At 48.1% G+C, this 23,221-nt stretch overlaps 2 protein-coding genes and 1 long non-coding RNA gene across 4 annotated transcripts; 2 read left to right on the forward strand and 1 right to left on the reverse strand.

Moving 5' to 3' along the window:
- Nucleotides 1-3,378: 3,378 nt before the first annotated feature.
- LOC112871749 (elongation factor 1-alpha, somatic form-like) lies at nucleotides 3,379-17,425 on the forward strand. Its single transcript, XM_025934787.2, has 8 exons — nucleotides 3,379-3,459; nucleotides 5,150-5,301; nucleotides 8,336-8,515; nucleotides 8,614-8,910; nucleotides 12,318-12,468; nucleotides 12,555-12,811; nucleotides 14,328-14,562; nucleotides 16,127-17,425. Exons 2-8 carry the CDS (start codon nucleotides 5,158-5,160, stop codon nucleotides 16,246-16,248), a joined length of 1,386 nt encoding a protein of 461 aa, XP_025790572.1. The 5' UTR covers nucleotides 3,379-3,459; nucleotides 5,150-5,157; the 3' UTR covers nucleotides 16,249-17,425.
- LOC147577838 (uncharacterized) lies at nucleotides 7,126-18,566 on the reverse strand. 2 transcript variants are annotated; one of them, XR_015254535.1, is made up of 5 exons: nucleotides 18,389-18,566; nucleotides 16,051-16,180; nucleotides 14,374-14,456; nucleotides 14,081-14,137; nucleotides 7,126-8,146 (listed from the first exon to the last, which is right to left on the reverse strand). It is a non-coding gene; the product is annotated as an uncharacterized LOC147577838 (long non-coding RNA). The 2 variants fall into 2 exon arrangements; XR_015254536.1 differs by lacking the exon at nucleotides 7,126-8,146 and adding an exon at nucleotides 10,065-12,750.
- A 75-nt stretch (nucleotides 18,567-18,641) lies between these two features.
- On the forward strand, nucleotides 18,642-23,195 carry RPL11 (ribosomal protein L11). The gene is made up of 6 exons (XM_025931571.2): nucleotides 18,642-18,742; nucleotides 19,515-19,665; nucleotides 21,051-21,157; nucleotides 21,390-21,521; nucleotides 22,576-22,686; nucleotides 23,117-23,195. The coding sequence occupies exons 1-6, from the start codon at nucleotides 18,737-18,739 to the stop codon at nucleotides 23,144-23,146; spliced, it is 537 nt and encodes a 178-aa protein (XP_025787356.1). The 5' UTR covers nucleotides 18,642-18,736; the 3' UTR covers nucleotides 23,147-23,195.
- Nucleotides 23,196-23,221: the final 26 nt, after the last annotated feature.

Raw genomic sequence — 23,221 nt, forward strand, 5'->3', positions numbered from 1 at the left:
GCTTTACTCTCTGGGCCAAGTGGGTCCCCACCCAGGAAACGTCCTCACTCACAAGCTGTGCTTATGCAGGTAAGACACGACCCACTGTCATTTCGCCAAGCCCTGTTGCTCCGTGTCTCTGCCATTGACCGGCTGTGTGTCCTTGCATGAGTCCCTTAACCTCGCTGTGTCTCAACTCCCTTTGAAATGGGGAAAGTGTTACCTCTCAAGGATTTTTGTGAAGATTAGATAGTATATAAGGCGTTGGACACAGCATAGGCGCTCAAGAAACACCTGTCAAACTAACAACTGATGAGTGTTTTCCTTTCAGTTTGTTCTTGGCCTGTGTGTGGGTGTATTTTTGTTTAGCTTTCCCTTTTTTTCAGCTGAAAACTCTTTCAACTTTTCGGAACAATAATATACCAAACCCGTTTGCCTTCAACTCCATGGGATAGGAACCTTTGGTGACAAGCAATAGAAATTAACTGGAGCTTAATTAGCAAAGAATGAAGTGGGGGAAATTTATGACAAAGACTCAGGAGTGTCTCAAAGATTCTAAGAGCTTGAGGGCGCCTGGGTGGCTCAGTCGGTTGGGCGTCCGGCTTCAGCTCAGGTCATGATCTCGCGGTCTGTGGGTTCGAGCCCCGTGTTGGGCTCTGTGCTGACAGCTCAGAGCCTGGAGTCTGCTTCGGATTCTGTGTCTCCCTCTCTCTCTGCCCCACCCCCACTCATGCTCTGTCTCTCTCTGTCTCAAAAATAAAAATAAACATTAAAAAAAAAAAAGATTCTAAGAGCTTGAAATGGGGATTCTTCTCCCTGTTTCTCCCTGAAGGTGTGCTGTGTTTCTCTCTCTCATTCTGTCTCCCTGATTCCCTGTCTCTCTCTCTCTCTCTAGACTGGCTTTCTCCACCATTGTAGCCACCACCAACTGCCTCTCCCAGTTACAGTCTTTACCATGTGCAGAGACTCACTAAGTGACCCTAAATCCCCAAGCCAGGATCAGGATAGAGAGATTTTGATTGGCCCAGATTTGGCCACATCCAAGCAGATGCCGTCCCTTCAGAAATACGCAGTAAGTGGGGCGCCTGGGTGGCGCAGTCGGTTAAGCGTCCGACTTCAGCCAGGTCACGATCTCACGGTCCGTGAGTTCGAGCCCCGCGTCAGGCTCTGGGCTGATGGCTCAGAGCCTGGAGCCTGTTTCCGATTCTGTGTCTCCCTCTCTCTCTGCCCCTCCCCCATTCATGCTCTGTCTCTCTCTGTCCCAAAAAAATAAATAAACGTTGAAAAAAAAAATTAAAAAAAAATACGCAGTAAGTAACTGCCAGAGGGCCAATGAGTTCATCAAAGTTCTTCTGTTGCAGGGAAAGACTGGGCCAACTGAGAAGCTTGAGTTCTCAAAGGGATTAGTGTAGAGATGACCAGAAATTGAATCCAGAGCTCCCAGAATTGAGCCCAGAAGGTCAGAGCTTAAAAGACATTCATGCAGGGATACCTGGGGGGCTCAGCCAGTTGAGCATCCAGCTCTTGATTTCGACCAGGTCATGATCCCAGGGTCATGGGATCGAGCCCCATGTCAGGCTCCATGCTGAATGTGGAGCCTGCTTAGGATTCTCTCTCCTTCTCTCTCTCTCTCTCTCTCTCTCTCTCTCTCCCCCCCCCCCGCCCCTATCCCCCACTAGTGTTCTCTCTCTCTCTCTCAAAAAAAAAAAAAAAAGACATTCATATATTACTTAGTTTAACCTCTTCCCACATTTTATAGGGAAGGAATGGGGTCCAGAGGTATGTGTTTTTCTGAGAGGCACTCCAGCCAATCAGTGACTGCCCTGGAACCAGAGCTCCTGGCTTCATGGTTCAATCTCAAGGTTTCAGAAGGCCAGACTTGATTTCTCTGAGAGCAGTGCTCTCCGATAGAACTTTTTGTGATGACAGAAATGTTTCACATCCATGCTGTTCAATATGGAGGCTCTTAAGCACTTCACATATGGCCATTATAGTTGAGAAACTGAATTTTAAATTTTACTTAATTTTAATTAATCTAAATTTAAGTCACCACATATGGATAGTGACTACCATATTGAACAGGACAGTCCTACAGCTTGAAGCCTTCTGATCACTCAGGAAAGGAGTAGACAACAAATCCCCACTAGATGAAGAATCAGAAGATAAAAATAGATAATCCATGCCAGCAAATATATAGAGAAGACCATTTCTTTGTAAAAGTATTTGGTAATTATGGAAATGTAAAACAAAATTGCTTTAAGCTCTCTCCTTTTTGCCTATAAAATTGGTGAAAATAATTAACAAATGTAAATTATACCATTTAATCTCCCAATAACCTTGTGAAATAATAATTTCAAGTGTTCTCAGAATGCCTGGGCCAATCATGTCTCCACCCTTTGTGACTTCATCCCCTGATCCGTTATTAATATTACTACCTACCTCAGAGGGTGTTTTCTAGGGGCAAGTGGAAAAATGCATGTAAAGGGCTCAGCACAGACCTGGATGTGATAGGTGCTCAATACATGTGAGCTGGGATTATTATCTGCATTTCACACGAGGCTCAGAGAGGCAACCAACTTGCTCCACATTGCCCACCGAGCAAGGGCTGGAGCCAGGATTCCCACTCAGGTCTCTCTGGCTCCAAAGCCTTCTTTTAAGTTGTCTCTATATGGCTCAGGGTCCCTTAGAACCCTCCCTTCTCCCCCGACTCATTCCTTCCTTATACCTTTGCCTCTAGAACCCTGGTGACTCTGTGGGCTGTCTAGACCCGATAGTCCCTCAGACCTGGCTCCTGAGCGCCCCTCCACGCATTGAGAGCTGCCTGGGCTGTGCACTGGTGGGGCTGCTGAGGGACCTGCTGGTCTTCTGGCAAGTCCTGCTGCCGCCCATGGGGAGGAAGCTCCCCTCCGTCCTGCAAGAAGAGAGGGAGAGTAAGGTCGGCCCCGGTGAAAATGAAGAGGAGGTGGAGGAAGGGTGAGCAAGCCACCAAGTGGCAGAGCTGAGACTTGCCTGGTCTTTGGATTCCAAAGCCAGTTTCCTTCCCAATGCTCCACAGATCCTCAGAAGCAGGAACTGAGAGTCCCGGAAGGGGTGATACACACAACCATCCCACGGGGTTCACTTTGCCTTTTACGAACTCATGGGACTTACAGCTAAGAAACTGCTAACACACCAAGATGCCACATAACTAGCGAAAAGCCAGGCTTAGATGGAGGCGAAATTAGCTACACGATCCAACCACTCGCAAATCATTTCTCTACCACCACCTGTATCCAAAGATGAGGGGCCAGTAAGAATACCCTCCAGCTGTCCCCAGGCTCCCAGCTGCCCTGGTTGTAAGAACAGGTTAATCTGTGGCGTGTGGTTATAGCGTCCCCATGTGTTTTTACTTTGTCATAAGTTTTTTTAAAGGACCAGTCATCAGCATCATCAGGATTTATGAGTGTGGGAGCTGATCTTGAAAGACCACAACACTCAGAGGTAAGTGGACACCCAGGCTCAGAGGGACTCAGGGACCACTGGGGGAGAGGGGCAGAGCCAAGACTCTAATCCTATTAGGTTGGCCTTCTCGGGAGCCTGTTCTTTCTGCCACGTTTCCCTGCATCTAACTGGTCTCCAGGCACAGAGCCTACTCCTCAGGAACTGATGTACGGGTGGCTCCAGAAGTTCTGGAGGATGCCAGCACTGTCCCGGCCTCAGACTACAGTCTGGTAGCTTGATCTTCAATTCTGGGGTCAGCCCTTCTGTGTGGGAGACTGGCCCCTCTCGCTCATCTTCTTCCCATGTCCTACCCTAAATATTCATTCAACGACCCGGTGCTGGGACCACAGAAATGAGCAGGGAGTGATTCAGGCACGAGTTCACTGAGAGGCAGTGCTGGACTCTGGCTGAGATTCTGGGGTCAATTTGAGTTCTGCTACTTTCTCCCAAGGGATCCGGCTCCTGAGCCTCATTTTCCTCATGTCCCAGGTAGAAATAGCAGTAGCATAAGAGTGATGGTGCGTACAGGGCTCAGGGCCTAAAGGTAGTGGCCATTCTGCGTTTGTTCACCACACTCAGGGTTTGCCACAAGTCAGGCTGTGTGCAGGCTGCCGGAGGCAGGGATAAATCCATGTGGTTTGTCCTAAGAGGGGCACCTGGCTGGCTCAGTTGGTCAGACATGTGACTCTTTTTAAAAATGTTTTTAAGTTTATTTATTTGAGAGAGAGAGAGAGAGAGAGAATGTGAAAGTGGGGGGAACGGCAGAGAGAGACAGAGAGGGAGATGGAGAATCCCAAGCAGGCTCCACACCATCAGCGCAGAGCCTGACACGGGGCTCAAACTCACGAACCTCGAGATCATGACCTGAGCCAAAGTCGGATGCTTAACCCACTGAGCCACCCAGGTGCCCTGAACATACGACTCTTAATCTCAGGGTCATGAGTTCAAGCCCCACATTGGGTGCGGAGCCTACTTAAAATTAAAAAAAAAAAAAAATTTTTTTTTAATCCATGTGGTTCTTGAGGCCCAAGAAGATCCAGGAGGCAGATAGGTAAAACATTAGAGCTCCAGCCACTTGATCCTTCTCTTCCCCACCCTTTCCTATGCACGCTCCCCGGCCCCCCAAACACACAGGCCTGATTACCCAGGGACCACCTCCCACCCCAGGCCTGCCTTTGACCCTTGGCCCACTTTTAGCGTCCTAGAGGTGGTGGGAAGGGGGTATCAATCAGCATCTCAAAGCCCAGAGGAGCTTCCTTTGGGTGCGCAGCAGGCTCATCCTCCTCCCAACCTGGAGAGGGAGAGCCCACCCCCTGTGAGATGGGTGTGTGTTTTTCCCACACATCCCGGCCAGCCAATAGGGACACGGGATTTCAGGGGCGGGCCTGAGAAGTCCTCCGTAAAAGGAGGTGGGGCCCAGTGCCCGTTGGTCTGTTCTAGGTGTGAGGAGGTACCAGGGGGCTCCTCCGGGCTCTGGAGGTAGGCATGTCCTCCTTGGGGCTGGGGGAGAGACCAGAGCATCCTCAGGTGTGAGGTGTGGGAAAGGCCCCTTCTCTGCCCCCTCGGCGAACTGATTTCCTTTTCTACCTCACCCTTGGCCGGCTGAGCTGGCCCGGTCCCAAGGAAGTTGAGTTTGGGGCAGGAGGCAGTCAGTTCATGCCCTGAGCACACCTCTCCTCTCTCTGAGCAGCTCCCAGCATGGGCAAAGAGAAGACCCACATCAACATTGTGGTCATCGGCCACGTGGATTCGGGCAAGTCCACCACAACGGGGCATCTCATCTACAAATGTGGGGGCATCGACAAGAGGACCATCGACAGGTTTGAGAAGGAGGCCGCGGAGGTGAGGCTGCTCTATCTGAGCCTCCCTGCCCTCCTTTCCAGCCTTGGTTTCCCTGGGAGGGATGCCTCTTGTGGGCTGGTAGGCGCTTTCCTGCTCAATCATGCCAGGCAGGTGGTGTGGCTGCCATTTTCCAGGTGAGACAAATGAGGCTCCAAAGGGTGACAGCGCTTGCCTGGGGATGGCACCAAGGTTTAAATCTCAGTGTGACACAGATGCCATGCTGTCTCTCAGAAGGTAAAGCTGCCATTTAAGAGGGGAAAGGATTTATTTGCCATGCTTCTGCCATGGACCTTAGGGCCCTGGATACAATGCTGAACTTGGCAAGCACTGCCCCCTAGAAACTCCTGGTCACACACCCTCCTGTTACACGATAAGCTCTGCAACAGTGTGGGTGCTGTAGGAAGCCCAGTCAGGAACAATGAACGAGTCCTGAGAGGCCCTGAAGGCTTCCCCGAGGAAGAAACCTCCTCTGAGCCTTGAGGAAATGGGGCAGGTGTCCGTGAGCCGCCAGGAGATTGGAACAGCAGGTGTAGTACACCTCAGGTGGAGAGTCATTGCCTGGTAGGACAGGGGATGCAGGCCTTGAGTGCCCTGGTAAAGAGCCTGGCCACTTTCCCTGCAGCCACTAAAGGGTTTCAAGCACGCGAGTGACAAGAATCAGACAGTATCTTTTCAGAAAAAGCACACTGGCTGCAACACGGGGACAACAGGCCCAAGGGCCCAACGGTGGGGGCTGGGAAGCCAGTTGGGAGATTGTTGCTCCTGACCCACAGGAGCAAAGATGGTGGCCTGGGCTCAGGCGGCAGCAGTGGGCATGGCATGGAGAGTAATGGATGGAGTCCAGGGACTTGGAGTTGGGGAATCCACAGAACTTAGGAGTTAGCTCTAGGGAAGGGGGTAAGGGAGGAAGAAGAGCTGAGGGTGAGCCCCAAGTTTCTCACTTTGGAAACTGGAAGATTGGTGAATATCAGGAGCAGAGCTGGTCTGGAGTCTGCTCTAGATGTGTGAAATTTGAGGTGTCCACAGGGCTTTCTGTGCTGATGTCCAGGAGGGCAGCTGAGTATTGGAGTCCAGAGCTCAAGACAGAAACCAAACCACGGGAGTGAGCTGGGTACACGCTGTGGGAAAGGATGTGGGACAGAGTCCTGGGATGGGTGGAGAAAGAGCCCATGCAGGGGAATGAGAAGGGAGACCCAGGGAGGTGGGTGGAAAACCTTAGAGTTGAAAAAGCATCAGACAAGATGGGAATAGTCTGTAGAACCAGCTGCTGTAAAGGTATAAACAGATGGAAAAGAGAAAGCAAACGGTCCTAAATCAGTGCCATCAGCTATTTTCCTAATCGTGGCTTCCTTGGGTATAGTTGGATGTGGGAGCGCTTATGTGCCAGGGGCTGCTAAGGAAAGTTTTAGAACTTTGAGAAAGAGACTGGTCCACAGTCAATATGACAGAAGCATAACCAGAGTTATAGAAAAAAAACAAATGGTCTGATGCAGTGGTTCTCAAACTTTCTGGTCTCAAGAACTCTTTACATTCTTAAAGCCACCCAAAGGAGTTTATGTGAATTATATATTTATGATATTCAAATTTGAAAGTGAGGTTTTAAAAATGCTTAATTCATTGGGGTGCCTGGGGTGGCTCAGTCGGTTGAGTGTCTGACTCTTAATTTCCACTCAGGTCATGATCCCAGGGTTGTGGGATTGAGTCCTGTGTAGGGCTGCAAGCTGAGTGTGGAGCCTGCTTGGGATTCTCTCTCCCTCTGCTCCTCTTCCCCATTTGCATGTATGTGTGCTCTCTCTCTCAAAAAATGCTTAATTCACTTAAAAATAATAGTAATAAACTCTTAATATGTTAACATATTTTTCATACAAAGTGTGATACTTAACTATTTTCCAAAACAAAAAATGTTGGGAGGGTGGCACTGTTTTACATTTTTGCTGATAGCTTTAACGCCTGGCTTAATAGAAGACAGCTGGATTCTCACCTTCTGCAATCAGTCTGTTGTGATTTCACATGTCATGTAACCTCTAGAAAAGACTACACAATGGTGAGAGAGTGAGGGCGGGGGAGGCAAATAATGTCTTCATATATAAATAACAGTTTTGACCTTGCAAACTCTAAATGGTATCAGGGTCTCCGGACCACTCTTTGATAGCTGCTTATCTAATAAATATTCTAAACTACAATGGATTTTATAGACGTTCCTACAGTGACAAAAGTTAGGACACCTGGGTTCTAATTCTATCTTTTAATAACCTAATTAGTGTTCTTGGGGGGGTGCCACCTGGTCTCTGGTCTTTCTTGTTCTCCACTCTGCCCTCTAATTAGAGCTAAAATGAACAGATGCCCAGGTCCCGTGAGCTGGCAAGTGGTAGAGTATTCCCTGGACAAGCATGCTAACTTGAATATGCTACCACCTTTAGGTAGTCTCCTTTTCACCAGTGCTGAAAGAAGCTCAACTTTTCCAGGGTGTCACGAGTAATTATCAGCCATAGATACTGGTTTAACCTTTAACATAAGGTAGTGGTTGAGAGTTTGAACTGGAGTCTGATGCTTTGGGTTCAAATCCTGACTCTGCTGTTTATTAATTATATGATCTTGGGCCAGTCAGTTAATTTCTCTGTTACTTTATCTGCAAGATGAAGATAATAAAACTTCACTGAGTTGTTGGGAGATTAAATGAGATAACCCATGTTAAATGCTTAAAACAGCACTGAGCCCATGGTCAGAATTACTTATGTGTTTGCTACTACTGATTGAGGGCTTGCTGACCATGTGCCAGTGGTCCACATGCCTGCCTAGGCGCTCTGTCATTTGGCCCTGCGTCACTCTGACTTTAAAACATGCTCTGAAAGAAAAAATTAATTATATAAGTAATAAATTCTATTGTTTGAAAGATTCAAAGGCATCTCCATACACTGACTGCCCTGTTACCATCCCTCTCACTCTCAACTCGTTTGGGAACTTCTTTCTTGGTTCATGGGCAGCTTTGGATACAGGGGTGACCCTGGGGTCTTCCCTCCTATTCCTGGACCAGGTGGGCAAAGGTTCCTTCAAGTACGCCTGGGTACTGGACAAGCTGAAGGCAGAGCGGGAACGTGGCATCACCATTGACATCTCCCTGTGGAAGTTTGAGACCAAAAAATACTACATCACCATCATCGATGCCCCAGGTCACCGTGACTTCATCAAGAACATGATCACAGGCACCTCACAGGTACCACTAGAGTTGTCTTGGCTCTGCTTTGGGGGTGGGCAGTGGGTGTCCCAGGCCAAATTTGAGCTGGGCCTTCTTGCCCCTGTCACTTGGGCCAGGCAGACTGCGCTGTGCTGATTGTGGCAAGTGGTGTAGGTGAGTTTGAGTCTGGCATCTCTAAGAATGGGCAGACCCGTGAGCATGTACTGCTGGCCTATACGCTGGGTGTGAAGCAGCTCATCGTGGCAGTCAATAAGATGGACATCACGGAGCCTCCTTACAGTAGTGCACGCTTTGAGGAGATCAGCAAGGAGGTGAAGGCCTATATCAAGAAGATCGGTTACAACTGTGAGGCTGTTGCCTTTGTGCCCATCTCGGGCTGGCATGGAGACAACATGATAGAACCCAGCAACAAGGTGAGAGCTGACTGGGACAGGGCCAATTCAATGCAACATTCCCACTCAAATCTTTGAGCTTCTCCTAGAATTACCAGCATTTTTAGCACGCTTATGGGCCAATCACTGTGCAGGATCTCCTTCCCCAAGGGTTATATAATTTGATCCCCATTTTACAGATAAACAGAGATTACTCAAAACTATACAACTAGTAAGCACAGAGTTGCATTGTACAATGTAGTAGTTACATGTGGCTATTAAATTATTAAAGTTAAGCCAAATGAAATCATTTCAGTTCCTTAGTTGTATTAGCTACATTTCAAGTGCCCAACAAACATATGGGGCTACCATATTGGACAGGGAAGTTACAGAATTTTCCACCTTTGCAGAAAGTTCTGTTAAGCAGTGCCAGCAGAGTCTAGAATTCTAGTCCATGCCTATAGCATCTAAGCTACCTCTCAAGGCAGATTAGGAAGTGTGGGGGCGATATAAATGTGTCTAAGATATAGTCACTGTGTTCATGGATCCTGGCACCTAACAGAGTTTAAAATTCTTAAATGAGTGTCTCCCTACAAAAGAAGTCTAGCTCTGGCATCAGACCTGGGTTCAAGCCCCAGCTTTCTCCCTCACCCAGAGTAAAGGGGTAAGAGAGGAATTAATACTCTCTGCCTAAGGACTCCTTTCATGGGACTGTGAGAATTAAGTGAGAGACTCCACATGGGTTCATGCATACAGTTGGTGCTCAAATGCTAACTGCTATCTATCACTAATACTGCCTAAAGCCTACCTTTTCTATAACTGACTTGATTCTTAGCCGTTTCCTCCACATGTACATATCAGAACCTTTTTCTGATTGTAAAAATGTAAGACATTACTTTTATAATGAGCCTTTCATGTAGATATGAAGCATAAACTGCAATCCCATAGCTTATAGATAACCTGGTTTTCATGCAATTCTTTCTAGATATTCACAGCTGGACTTAAACTGTATGTGATTTTTCTAGAAACTCTTTGTTTAGAATCTTCTTTGCCATTTAAACCTGTTTAATACTTAATGGGTGTTTTATATTGCAGATCAGAGGTACAGTTTAGCCATATCCTTATGAAATGAAAATGGTATTTGAGAAATTACCATGTGCCAGACACCAGACTAAACACTTTACATGGACACAACCCCATGAAGAGCGCATTTTATTCCCATGTAAAATAAGAAAACTGGGACACAGTGTAGTTAAATAATAGCCCAAGGTCACCAGCTTCCAAGAATATGGTTTCTTGTTTTGTTAAAAACCACCATAATCATCTTGGTAAATAAATCTTTGCATGTGTCCTCGATAATTTAATTAGAATAAATTCCTACTGAAACAAAGGGTAGGCATTATTTCAGAGTCTTCTGACACATATTGCCCAACCGTCCTTAGGAAAGATTAGAACTACCATTGGCAGTGTGTTCACTTGGATGGTACTTCAACATTTGCATGCTGGGCACTGTCCTTGGTGCTGAGGGTGTGGTGGGGAATGAGACCCAGCCCTGCTCGTGGCACTGCAGTCTTGGGTCTTGGGTGGGACAGACAGGGGGGTGGTAATATAGTGGATGATGACAAATGCTAAGAAAAACTTAAGGATGAGGGGGGCATGGTATGAGAGAGTTCTTCTATATTGGATGGTGAAGGCGGGCTCTTCTAAAATGACCATAGAACAGAAACCTAAAGCTTTGATGCCCATTCCCCAAGTATCAGCACATAGTTCAGCTAGTGAAATAAGGGGATTTTATCTTCTTGTCTCTTCGGGCATTTATTGGACATCTAGTATGTTCTAGATGCTAAAAGAACAAAACATGCAGTCAGTGGACTAGACAGTAGATCTAGGATTTAGCCTCCACTCTCAAGAAATACCTGTGACATTGGAGACATCAGTTTCCCCATTTTTAAGATGGGGGGTGATGCTGACCTCCTAGGCTTATTATGCATGCCTCTGAGTTGGCATAGAGCCAAGTTAGTGTCCAAGTTCATCAAACTAATAGAAGAGATTATCCTCACAATGAGGTTCTGTTTGAGTGGGGCGTTGGCCTCCTTATCAACTTCTTGTTTGGGCATTGGGCAACCTACTTTTGATCCTCAATTATTCCTCTGTAAAAAGAGGAAATGTTCTTTTTTTTTTTTACGTTTGAATTATTTATATAAAAATGCTTATTACAGTTCTTCAAAGCCTCCTGCTTCCCTTCTACCCCACGCCCCCTGCTTACTAGAGTTGAGTATTAATAGAAATTATAGCTTTATTCCTTGAGTCACCCATTTTTTAGTCCATTAGGCCAGACGTGTTCTGTGTGGCTTCTGTGCTGCATAGCTCTGCTTCTCCCTCACAGAAGAGGGCTTACTTGACTGGAGCCTTCTTCCCTACCCACCAAAGCCATCCCTGATCCCCCTTACCGACCCTTTCACCCCCGGCAGTCCCTGCTCCTCTCTCTTCTGAGAGTCTCACTAAGGACTGAGAGATTGTTGTGTGTGATTCCAAGGCCAGGGCACCTCTCCCATGTCCTGCCTTTAATCAATAGGTAAGGGCTGCTATTGCTTTGACACTGATGGTAGACTGAGATTTCAAAGCCTAGGGATTTTCTCAAGGGTCTATGACTGGAAAGGAGAAATGTGACTGGGATTCCACCAGTTTGCCTTAGGCCTGAGCTAAGGCCACATGCTGATCAGCTCTGCCGCTTGATGGCTGGTTGCTCACTTGGCCTTTCACATCAACCTCCTTGGCTCTTTCTGTACCTCCTCTGTCCTGGATTTCCAGTTAACTGATACATCTCTGAAGGCAAAGATGACGTTTCTGATGAGCTTTGGCGAGGGTTTTTAGAGAAGTAAATAAAGTGTCTGCTTAAAAGGCATGCATACGATGTACTGTCATACTTAGTTATCCTTTTAGAAGGCCTCACACTCAATAACGCTCTCCTGGCCTAAGATGTTGGGGAATATCTAGTGTTCAGAAGGTGTAAGTGTTAGAGTATTTGAGTTGTATCTTCATTCTCGCTCCTGATGCTTACTTAATTCTGCTGTATGTTTTTTCTGCTCCTTTGTTTCCCCATCTGTGGAATGACAAGATGGAATGAGACCCAAGAGCTAATCAGACTCTAGGAATCTCTGCTTCCTAAAAATATTGGCTCAAGTTGGGCAACAACTACAAGATTTAGAGGAATGGCCACCACTTAGTGGGTGTTTAGTACATGTCGAACATTGTGCTTGGTGGATTGCATGTGGCCTTTTGTGTTTTACTTGAGCCTGCAAGGTAGGTGGGGATACGTTTCATAGATGAGGAAGCTGAGGCTCAAAATGCATTAAAAAATTGCTTGAAGTCTCATGTTAAAACCAGTTTGGCACCTGGGACAGGCTCCCTCAAGCCTAAGTGAGCTGCACATTTGGTGGCTTTTCCAGATGTCCTGGTTCAGAGGCTGGAAGATCACCAGGAAGGAAGGAAACATGGTGGGCATGACCCTGCTAGAAGCGCTAGACTCCATCATGCCCCCTGCCCGCCCTGTGAACAAGCCCCTGCGGCTGCCTCTGCAGGACGTATATAAGATTGGGGGTGAGTACATGCTGTGTTGGGGGTGCTTGGGGTTGGGGGCTCGTGGAGGTCTGGCTGCTGACAGCTGTGGTTGCTCTGTCCCCCAGGCATCGGCACTGTGCCCGTGGGCCGGGTAGAAACAGGCTTCCTCAGGCCTGGCATGGTGGTGACCTTTGCCCCCTGCAATATCACCACGGAGGTCAAGTCTGTAGAGATGCACCACGAGGCCCTGGCTGAGGCCCTGCCCGGCGACAATGTGGGCTTCAATGTGAAGAACGTGTCGGTGAAGGACATCAGGCGGGGCTATGTGGCAGGAGACAGCAAGAATGACCCGCCCTCAGAGGTGGGGAGCTTCGTCTCCCAGGTGAGGAGGACCATTTAAGGGGTGTCCTCCTGAGACAGCCACACTGTCCTGGGAGAAGAATGGCCCACTGGGTCATTCAGGAAGTGGGCCCTGAGCATATGCTCCATGCTAGGCTCTTGGTCTGCAGTGTAGGTACAGTCCAACTGTCCGGGTTAGGATCCTGATTGCAGCTTATTTGCTACTTTGCCCTTTAACTAAACAATGTACTCTGCTGATCTTAACTTCCACAGTATGGTCTTGATGTCTTAAAGCAGTTTTCAAACCAGGTGGATTAGAATCACCTGGGGAGTGTTACAAAAATGCTGACTCCTGGGGCACTTGGGTGGCTGGGACTTAGCGCCTGGTGCTTAGGACTTGAGCTCAAGTCATGATCTCCATCGGCTTGCTATCAGTGCCCGCTTCAGATCCTCTGTCCTCTCTCTCTGCTCTTCTCCTGCTTGCGTTTGCACGCGCACTTGGTGCACACTCTCTCTCAAAAATAAACATTAAAAAAATGCAGATTCCAGGCATGCCTGGGTGGCTCAGTCAGTTGAGTGCCCAACTTTGGCTCAGGTCATGATCTCATGGTTCATGAGTTTGAGCCCCGCCTCCGGCTCTATGCTGACAGCTCAGAGCCTGGAGCCTGCTTCAGATTCTGTGTCTCCCTCTCTCTGCCCCTCCCCAACTCACTCTCGGTCTGTCTCTCAAAAATAAACATTAAAAAATTTTTTTAATTTATTTTTGAGAGACAGAGCACAAGTGAGGGAGGGGCAAACAGAATCTGAAGCAGGCTACAGGCCCCAAGCTACCAGCACCAAGCCCGACGTAGGGCTCAAACTCACGAACCCACGAACCGTGAGATCATGACCTGAGCCAAAGTCAGAAGCTTAACTGACTGAACCATCAGGTGCCTCCCCCCACCCTCATAATTTTTTAATGCAGATTCCTAACACTCTTCTCAGTGGTTCTGGGAAGTGATGCAGTAGACATGGGTGGAACCTGGGAATCTGTATGTTAGAGCTCTCAGGTGTTTCCTTGGCCCAGAGTTAGAATGTGAAGGCTGTTCTAGATGCAAAGTCTGGCACATTCTTATTTGTGCATGTGGAGCCTGGTGCTACCTTGTAGTGAGCTTGGGAACATTAAATGAGGCGGTGATATGTAAAACAGCTGACCTGGGGCCAACAGGTCACCTAACAAGTTAGCTAGCTGCTATTATAATCCATCTTCTGAATGGTGGGGAAAAGTAGTACGTAAATAACGTACAAGTGTGTTGGTTTTAGTGTCACTCACCCCCAGCTCTGCCACTTGCCTGCTGTTCCATCATGGGTAAGTTACTCAGGCTCTCTGCTGTGAAAATTAAATCGGAATGCATGAGATCTACTTAGCACAGAACTTGGTATACTCAATAAACGTTCAAATGCTCACTATGACTTAAAATGTGTCCAAGGGGCCTGACCCCTTGGCTGGTCAGGGCTGCCTCCTTTGGAGGATGCTTGGCTAATCCCCTTCCCAGCTCCCATCCCACTCTGGGTTCCAGGTGATCATTCTCAACCACCCTGGCAGTATTGCGGCTGGCTACTCGCCAGTTCTGGACTGCCACACGGCCCACATCGCCTGTAAGTTTGCAGAGCTCAGGGAGAAGATCGACCGGCGCTCAGGCAAGAAGCTGGAAGATAATCCCAAAGCCCTAAAGTCTGGGGACTCGGCCATTGTTCAGATGATCCCACGAAAGCCCATGTGTGTAGAAAGCTTCTCAGAGTACCCACCCCTTGGTAAGTCCTGACAGCACCTGGCCCACTAGGGGCTGCCCCATCCTCCTCCTGGCTCCAGGGAGCCAGTTAGCCAATGTGTCACATCCAAGCCAGGTTGCAGAACCTGGTTAGAAGGACCTGAGTTCCAGGTTAGAGGGGCTCAACAACAACAACAACAACAACAACAACAAAAGGAAAATGGTTTTTGTCTAGTGTCATACAGCAAGGCAGGGGCCACTTTAGAGCCCTTGTTACTCAAAGCAGGGTCCGTGGACTAGCAGCATGGGCATCCCCTGGGAGGTGGTTAGACATGCAGAGCTTCAGGCCCCACCCAGACCTGCTGAACTCAAGTCTGCGGTTTAACAATATCCCCAGGTAATCGGGATGCATATCGATTTAAGACACTCTGATCCAGAGGAGGTGAATAAAGCAGAGATTATTAGGGATCTTCTTTTTCCATCTTCTCTAGTGCAGTGGTTTTCAAACCTGGCGGATAATCAGAACCACCGACGGACCCTATTAAACCCAGGGGCTCAGACCCTGATAGATTCACCTGGTCAGGGCTGCAGCCTAGGAGTCTGTTTCTTAGATTCCCCAAGTATATTATACATGGCTAGGTTTGAACAATTAACCTAGAATGTTCTGAACTCTAACGTATAGGGGGTAGGCACTTTTGTACAGTGCCTATTCTCTGCTAGATGATAGAGATTTTTTTTAATTTTTTTAAACGTTTATTTATTTTTGAGAGAGGGAGACAGAATGTAAGCGGGGGTGGGGCAGAGAGAGGGAGACACAGAATCGGAAGCAGGCTCCAGGCTCTGAGCTGTCAGCACAGGGCCCGATGCAGGGCTCGAACTCACGAGCTGTGAGATCATGATCTGAGCCGAAGTCAGACGCTCAACCGACTGAGCCACCCAGGCACCCCCACAGATGATAGAGATTTATAAACAGACAAGTCCCAGCCTTCAGGGTCTCCCAGGGTGTGAATTTCAAAAGGCTAATTTTAGAGACAGGCCACAGAGGCTGCCACATGAATCTTACAAAGCTGGTTTAGTACTTCCTATCTCTGCCAAAAATACTATGAGGTTGAAGCCAGATGCCATAAGCCTTTCCCTCTACCACTTGAAGTCAGAGAGCATTCAAGAACTCCCCTCCCCTAGGAGAAGCATCTGCCAGATTCACAGTTGAATGTAAACGAGATCCGTCCTGTGGGTTGTTGTGGTGGACACAGAGAAAGAGCTAGCTGGTTGGCAGCTGAAGCATCGGTATGGTAGGTTGGTGAGTTGCACCAAAAGCAAAGTTTTTCCCTGTGACCTTTACTTATGGAAATGGGATGACAGTCCAGTGGCTAAGAATGTAAGTGTTGGTTTGAGACTTTCTGGGTTTTCAACCATCACAGCTGAGTGACCTCCTTCTTTCCCCCAGCTTTCCCAACTATAAAGTAGATAGGAGATCTATGAGACATGAAAATTAAATGCACTCATATGTATAATTTAGGATATTACTTACTTGGCCTCCCGTACAAGTGTCCTAGCTCGTGCCTTGGTAGCGTTCCCCATTTGTTTCTTCATGTCCTGTGTCCTAGGTCGCTTCGCTGTCCGTGACATGAGGCAGACGGTGGCAGTTGGGGTCATCAAGGCTGTGGAGAAAAAAGCAGCAACTGGTGGCAAAGTCACCAAATCTGCCATGAAAGCGGCCAGGAAGTGAGTGGTGACAGCTACTTCAGGCCTTTCCAGGCCAGGAGCAGCCCAGGAGGAGCCACAGCTGGAAAAGAATGGGCTCAAGGAGAAGCCTTGGACTTACGCTTCTCTTGCCTTAACTGTCTTAAACCTGCCCCCTGCTAATGCAGTTTTCTTTTTGCTGAGGAGCTTGAGGCATGGGAATAAAGCACACCAAGACTTTTTGCCCCTGCCTCTATTGGCCTTGATGTTGCGAGCAAGGAGGAAGCAGGTGGGGTGCTCAGTCTAATTCTACCCCTTGCTTTTCTTCTGGTGCCTGACTGGTGCAAGAACCAGAGAGCTGGGGTCACAGGGGGGAAAAGGTGTAAAGAGAAAAGTCCAGGGCAGCTTTTGGCCCTGGCCAAGTTCATCAGTTCCTAGAACAGGACTCTAGTGTTAAACAGCCTGACTTTAGTGTCTATAAAAGTTACTAAACTTCTGTGTGCCTCGCTCATCTGTAAAATGGGAAAACAATGTCGGCCTCCACAGGGATGTTGAAGTTTGAGCAAGCTGGTACTTTCTGGGCATGGTAATTAGCTACTCTCATTAACATGGTGTGGGCACTGGAGGCAAGTGAGCACTATCCTGGGATAGCACTATCCAGAACTGGAGAAGTTCTGTTGGAAAAAAGTTGGCAGGGGGAGAGTGAGCCCTGAGATTTGTAGGGCAAGCTCTGTTTTAGATCTGCAGGGTACATGTCTCCCTCAGGTTATTTTAACTTCAGCTTGACAATTTTAGAGTTACGAAGCTGCAAGATACCCCACGTTTCTTTCACCCAGAATCCCCAAATCCTATTTACCACATTTTTCCCCTGAATTATTTGAGAGTGATCTGCAGACATGATGGCCATCTACAGCAAATGCTGCAGGTGTATTTCTTAAATCCAAAAGAATATTCTGATATAACCAAGGTAAAGCGATCAGAATGAGGGTGTTAAATTAACATGGGTCCACTTCTGAAATCTGCAGGTCTAACTCAGATTTCACCAGTTACTCCAAAAACATGCTTCACGGCAAAAGAAAATCCCGGATCATGTGTTGCATTAAGCTATCTTGTCTCTTTATTCCAAGTTTTGGAGCCGCCCCTCCCTTGGTTTGGCTTCTGAGAGGTTTGACTGAGGCCTCAGCTCTGAGCTAGCTAGTGGGTGCTTGGAGGAAGCTCAAGGGTGCAGGGGTGACTGATGGGGGGGAGGGGGACGAGGGGTCTTTTTACTCTCCTCCCTCAACCCAGCTTCCCAGAAGTCCCCTTTGACCCTACTGGATGAAACAAGGAGAGCCTGGGGGATTTTACCTCCCCTGTAGCAGTGGGAGAAGGGAATTATGGCAGCAGAGATAGGCTTGTCTCTTTTGCCACCAAAGCCTTCTGTCCATTTATTCCTGTTAAAGAAACTGACTGATTCGAGATTCTACCTCCGTTGTGGATCCTGGCAGCCCCTTGAGTCCCGATGTTGAGGATTTAGTGTAAACCAGGAAGCTCTATTACTGTTTGCGATCGGAGCCTTCGTCAGAGACCGATCTTGCAAGCCCTTTTTGTGACTGCAGGTTACTCTTGACTATACACCGTGTCTAACACATTTTGGGGGGGGGGGCGGGGTGTGTAAGTTTGCTTGGCTAATAGTGGGTTTATATTAAGAGCAACCTCGTATTGCAAGCTTACTGCGTGCCCTATGCAATTACCTTTGATTTTCACAACAACCGCATATGATGTAGGTACCCATTTTATCTTTTAATTTTTTTTTACGTTTGTTTTTGAAGGAGAGAGAGAGGAAGGGGGGGAGGAGTAGAGCAAGGGAGACACAGAACCGGAAGCAGGCTCCAGGCTCTGAGCTGTCAGCCCAGAGCCCGACGCGGGGCTCGAACCCACGAACCTCGAGATCATGCTCTGAGCTGAAGTCGGACGCTCAACCGACTGAGCCACCCAGGCGCCCCTAGGTACCCATTTTAAAGCCGAGGGAAACTGAGGCTGAAAGAGGTCTAATTGGTAACCTGCCCTGGGTCGCATAGCGATGAGCTAGCCAAGATAGGAGCACAGCTGCCTGTCTCCACAGCTCAGGACTCTTAAGCCACCACTGTTCTAATTGTATACATTCCATTTGTTTACATTTTCACCGAATAAAATAAAATTTTTACTTCACAGTTTGCATAATTGATTTCATGTAGTTCTGGAAGTCTCATCAGGCAAGAACCACCAGGTCCGGAGACTGGGGGGAGGGAAGAGCGTCAACGGAGGCCGGAAGCTCAATGAAAAGTCCGTTCGGGAGTTTTAAAAACTGCTTTTGGAAAACCCAGGTCCCGGGGGTCTGCCGGCGTCGCCCGCGGCTGCCGGCAGCGCCCACCAGGCCTCGCCGGACGCTGCGTCGCGTCGCTCGGGCCCCTCCTGCTCCTCCTCAGCTCTCCCTTTAGCCTGGGAAAAGAGCCCGCCTCCTGACCCATAAGGCCCTGGGCCGGAAGCTCCACTTTCTCTTCCTGTCCTTCACCATGGCGGTGAGTAGCTGAGCCCTCGGTTTGCTTCCCTTCATCCGCCTTCATCCACGGCCGGCCGAGCCTGCGGGAGCTGCCTGGTCCGCGGCCGGAGGAGAAGGGAGCCCGCAGTGCTGGCCGTGCCGAAACTGGCAGAGCCATGCGGGCGCAGGGCGCGGAGCTGAACCCTGTCGCCTCCCCTGCGCTCTCTCAGGAGCGGGCTCGGAGCAGGCGCCGGGAGGGCTCAGAAGCATAGCCCGTAGGCTGCAGGGAGGGCGAGCGGAGCGAACGGAGGGGCTGGCACGCGGTGTCAGGACCTGTTGCCCGTTCTGAGGACTTGAGACCTCCCCGGCGCTGGGGAACCTCAGCCTGTTTGTCCGCTTGGGGAAGGCGCTCGCCTTCTGCCGCAGCCGCTGGGCTGCTTCGGAACGCAACGGGGACGTCGCACAACCACGTGTTTCCCGTTTCCCCAGCTTTTCAATTCAATTTTCTCCCCCATTAGCTTTGTAATGGGGACGCGCTCCGACACCTTACACGTTGAGTCCCTTGGGCTTCATCCACTGCCTGTAATTTTAACTCCCGATACCCGTGCTGAGTTTCCATTCACCCATTCCGTGCGTCGAGGAAGAGACCAGATCCCGAGCTGCCTGCCTTGGTGCCTCCCAGACTTTTTTGAACCCTTAGGGCCTTCGTTAGGAATGGGGATGAGCAGAGATCGGTAATGCTGTGTATCCAAATGCTGGACTCGCAGCTGTGGCGGGGTTGTGTGTTGACTGCTGCGCTTCCCGTGTTGCAGCAGGATCAAGGTGAAAAGGAGAACCCCATGCGGGAACTTCGCATCCGCAAGCTCTGCCTCAACATCTGTGTGGGGGAGAGTGGAGACAGACTGACCAGGGCAGCCAAGGTGCTGGAGCAGCTCACAGGCCAGACCCCTGTGTTCTCCAAAGGTGAGCAGTGGCCGAGTATGCCTGGGTGTTTCCTAATTTACCTGGTTTCCAGCCTGTTGAGGGCCCCGTTTTGCAAGTGACAGTTGGTATCCCTCAAAAGCATTAGCTTCCTACAGTACCCCAGACATATCCTCGTTTCAAAATTGGTTTTGGTGTTGGGATACCAGGTTTTTAAGTTAGGAGGGATGAAGCTAGGACTGGTCCAGGGAGAGATTTTACAGGCAGAGTGGAAATGTTGGGAATACAGTAAATGGTATTTGGCTTGATTCACATTTAGAATTTAGGGGCTGCATTAAGAACAGAGTTGTGTGGGACACCTGGGTGGCTCAGTGAGTTAAGTGGTGGACTCTTGATTTCTGCCCAGGTCGTGAAATCGAGCCCTGCGTCGCGCTCCATGTGCTGCTTGGGATTCTCTCCCTCTCTCTGCCCCGCCCCTGCTATGCGCGTGCTCACTGGCACTGTCTCTCAAAATAACAAGCTTTGTTTGTTTTTAATGTTTATTTTTGAGAGAGAGAGAGTGCAAGCAGGATTGGGGCAGAGAGAGAGGGAGACACAGAATCTGAAGCAGGCTCCAGGCTCTGAGCTGTCGGCACAGCCCGACACTGGGCTAGAACCAACAGACCGTGAGATGACCTGAACTGAAGTCAGACGCTTAACTGACTGAGCCACCCAGGCGCCCCTCAAAATAAATAAACTTTTAAAAAAATAATGTAAAACACAGAGTTGTGTACCTAGACTAATGGGGTTCAGCTCGTAGCTCCATCACTTGCTGGTCTGACTTTGGCCTTTTTGGGTCTCAGTTTCCTCATTGGCCTGAAGGGGATGTTAATAAGCTTGTGATAGTGTGAATGAATTGTGTGAAATGCCTGCTGCCTGCCACGCCCAGTGTAGATACTATCATTGTGTTGATTTTTTTGTTTTTGAAGTTTCATTGCTTTAGGATGCTGGAATATGGCAAGTTCATGGGTTCAGAGCCTGCCTCTTATTTGGGGCACATTAACCTCCCAGAACTTCATCTGTGATAGGAGGATATTACAATAAGACTTTAGAGAATGTTAGCTACCATCAATAATGTTTTGTTTAGAACACAATGGTCATACTCCTTTCTAGTGGCCTATTCTGACCGTGTACTTGGCCCCTCCTGAGACTTCGACACTATGACTTGGAAGCTCTTAGTTGCTGAAGTTACGACTGAGTGACTTGGAATTGGAAAATCTATTTTCTGTGTTAAGGATGAAACAGGTGTGGGTGACACCGGTTAGAATGCCACCACTTAGGATGTGGATGGATGCTTCATGTCTCTTAGACCTGGAGATGATGTTCTGGGGAAGAGGTGAGTGGGGTGGACGTGTGATACCTGACTCCTTGTTTCTCCCTACCTGCAGCTAGATACACCGTTAGATCCTTTGGTATCAGGAGAAATGAAAAGATTGCTGTCCACTGCACGGTCCGTGGGGCCAAGGCAGAAGAAATCCTGGAGAAAGGTCTAAAGGTGAGGCTGATCTCTGTGAATGATTTCTCTGGGTTTTCCTGTGCCCTTTACATGTTGGGAAAGTTCTACGAAATCTACAGTTGTGACGTGATTTGTGTTGTGGGAAAATAAGATTTTATCCATGATCAAGTTAATCGAATTGTATCTCTGGGGTGCTGAGTGTTGTGGACTAAGCTAGTAATTTTGGGAGAATTTGAGTTGACACGGGGTGTAATTGCATTTTTCTCCTTAGGTGCGAGAGTATGAGTTAAGAAAAAATAACTTCTCCGATACTGGAAACTTTGGTTTTGGGATCCAGGAGCACATCGATCTGGGGATCAAATATGACCCAAGCATTGGTATCTATGGCCTGGACTTCTATGTGGTATGGATATTTAATCTTTTCCACTCCTGGTCTGTGAGGAGAGTAGACTCTGCCTACTCCTTTTATTTCGTATGTGCTATCTTGATGTTACGATGTTGGATTGAAGCTTTGAGTGTTGTCTGCTTTGTGTTGTCCCCCTTGGGAAGATGTGCCTCATTTGTGGCAGGTGTAGGAACACAACACTGAGCTAGATAGACAGGATGCTGCTATTGTGAAGGTTATAGTCTAGGATCTAACAAGCACCATTACGACTTAGAGGCTGGTGAAGGAACTATTCCACCCACTGAATTGAAAATTTGAGTGAGTTCTGGTGCTGTATTTGGCGTGTGGGTTGGCTGTGCTAACTAAGGCCGCTCTTTCCCATCTCCTTCCTTCCATTTCCAAGGTAGGGTGGCTTCCATCCAGAGGACGTAGATACATATTTGGTGATGTGGCTGTTTGCTCAGTCAGGATAGGGATTTCAATGTACAAATGACCATTTGTGTGTTTGTCCAACCATGAAACTAAATAGCAAAAACCAGAAGTCCTGACTAGTGTGGAACCTGAGTAATGGCAGCACCCGCATTAGATTTGAATATCCAAATGCTAAGGAGAATCAGGTGATCACAGGAAGTTTGGGAGAAGCAAGACTTTAAGAAGCACTTTTGAACTGAAGCAGAAAAAACAAATAACTATTTCTTTGTGCTTCTCAGAATCTGAAATTTTCTATAATATATATTATAGTAAGATTTTTTTTTTTTAATTTAATGTTCTTTTAAAAATGTGCTTTGGAGACTGGGGAGCGATGGTGGAGAATCCTTAGCTACCATTGGAAGTCAGGCAGGGAGGGTGGGAGGTGCTTGCAAGTTCCAGCCTCCAAAGCAGATTTAAAGTGTGGTATGTTGTCCTGGATGCTGCTAACAGTTTTATCAGACCCTGAGATCATGGGTCTCTTGCTCCAGAATTCGCTGGGGCCACCAAATGACTCTTGATGATCAGTCTCAAATGTGTGAGTCTTGTCCGTGTACTCTTGACTCTGAGCTGGCTAGGTGACTGTTGGTTATTCCTGGGACAGGTGCTGGGTAGGCCAGGTTTCAGCATCGCAGACAAGAAGCGCAGGACAGGCTGCATTGGGGCCAAACACAGAATCAGCAAAGAGGAGGCCATGCGCTGGTTCCAACAGAAGGTAAAGCTGATTTATCTCAGGTGAAGTGGTGGAATGTGGTGTTGGAGTTGGGATTTGGGGGTGTAAAATCCAGCACCATTTGGTGGGTAGTTTCTTTAAAGGTAGTATATTTGGGCAACTTGGCAAATGTGGGCTTCCAGGGTTGGTGGTTTGAACACCCAGAATCACGCTTTCTCCCCACCCCCATAAATGCAGGTCGTTGGAAGGGGAGGAATATGGCTTTAATAGGAGCCCCCTTTTCTCAGGGTCAAGCACAGTTTGAGCACAATGTAGTAGTTGTTAAAACTGGCCAGCTTCCTGTTCAGTCTAGAAGGGATGTGGGATTCAGAGCTGAATTCATGTGTCAGATTTGGAGTCTCAAACGTTAGCCATTGCTGCAATCTTTGCTGTTGCCTCCTGTTGTGAAAAAATAAAATTTCTTCTCTTTCAGTATGATGGGATCATCCTTCCTGGCAAATAAATTCCCGTTTCTATCCAAAAGGCCAATAAAAACTTTTCAGTGAAATGTATATATTACTGTTGTGTGTTCTGTGAA

Source organism: Puma concolor, chromosome C1 (assembly GCF_028749965.1).
Source record: "Puma concolor isolate L17-30 chromosome C1, mPumCon1.1.hap2, whole genome shotgun sequence".
Lineage (NCBI taxonomy): Eukaryota > Metazoa > Chordata > Mammalia > Carnivora > Felidae > Puma > Puma concolor.

What these genes read in the sequence shown, in the direction of transcription:
- LOC112871749 (XM_025934787.2), top strand. Translation starts at nt 5,158, where the DNA reads ATGGGCAAAGAGAAGACCCACATCAACATTGTGGTCATCGGCCACGTG. An exon ending in TTGAGAAGGAGGCCGCGGAG is followed by an intron (nt 5,302 to 8,335) that starts GTGAGGCTGCTC and finishes TTCCTGGACCAG; the next exon opens with GTGGGCAAAGGTTCCTTCAA. An exon ending in TGATCACAGGCACCTCACAG is followed by an intron (nt 8,516 to 8,613) that starts GTACCACTAGAG and finishes CACTTGGGCCAG; the next exon opens with GCAGACTGCGCTGTGCTGAT.
- RPL11 (XM_025931571.2), top strand. An exon ending in GACCCCTGTGTTCTCCAAAG is followed by an intron (nt 19,666 to 21,050) that starts GTGAGCAGTGGC and finishes CCCTACCTGCAG; the next exon opens with CTAGATACACCGTTAGATCC. An exon ending in TGCGCTGGTTCCAACAGAAG is followed by an intron (nt 22,687 to 23,116) that starts GTAAAGCTGATT and finishes CTTCTCTTTCAG; the next exon opens with TATGATGGGATCATCCTTCC.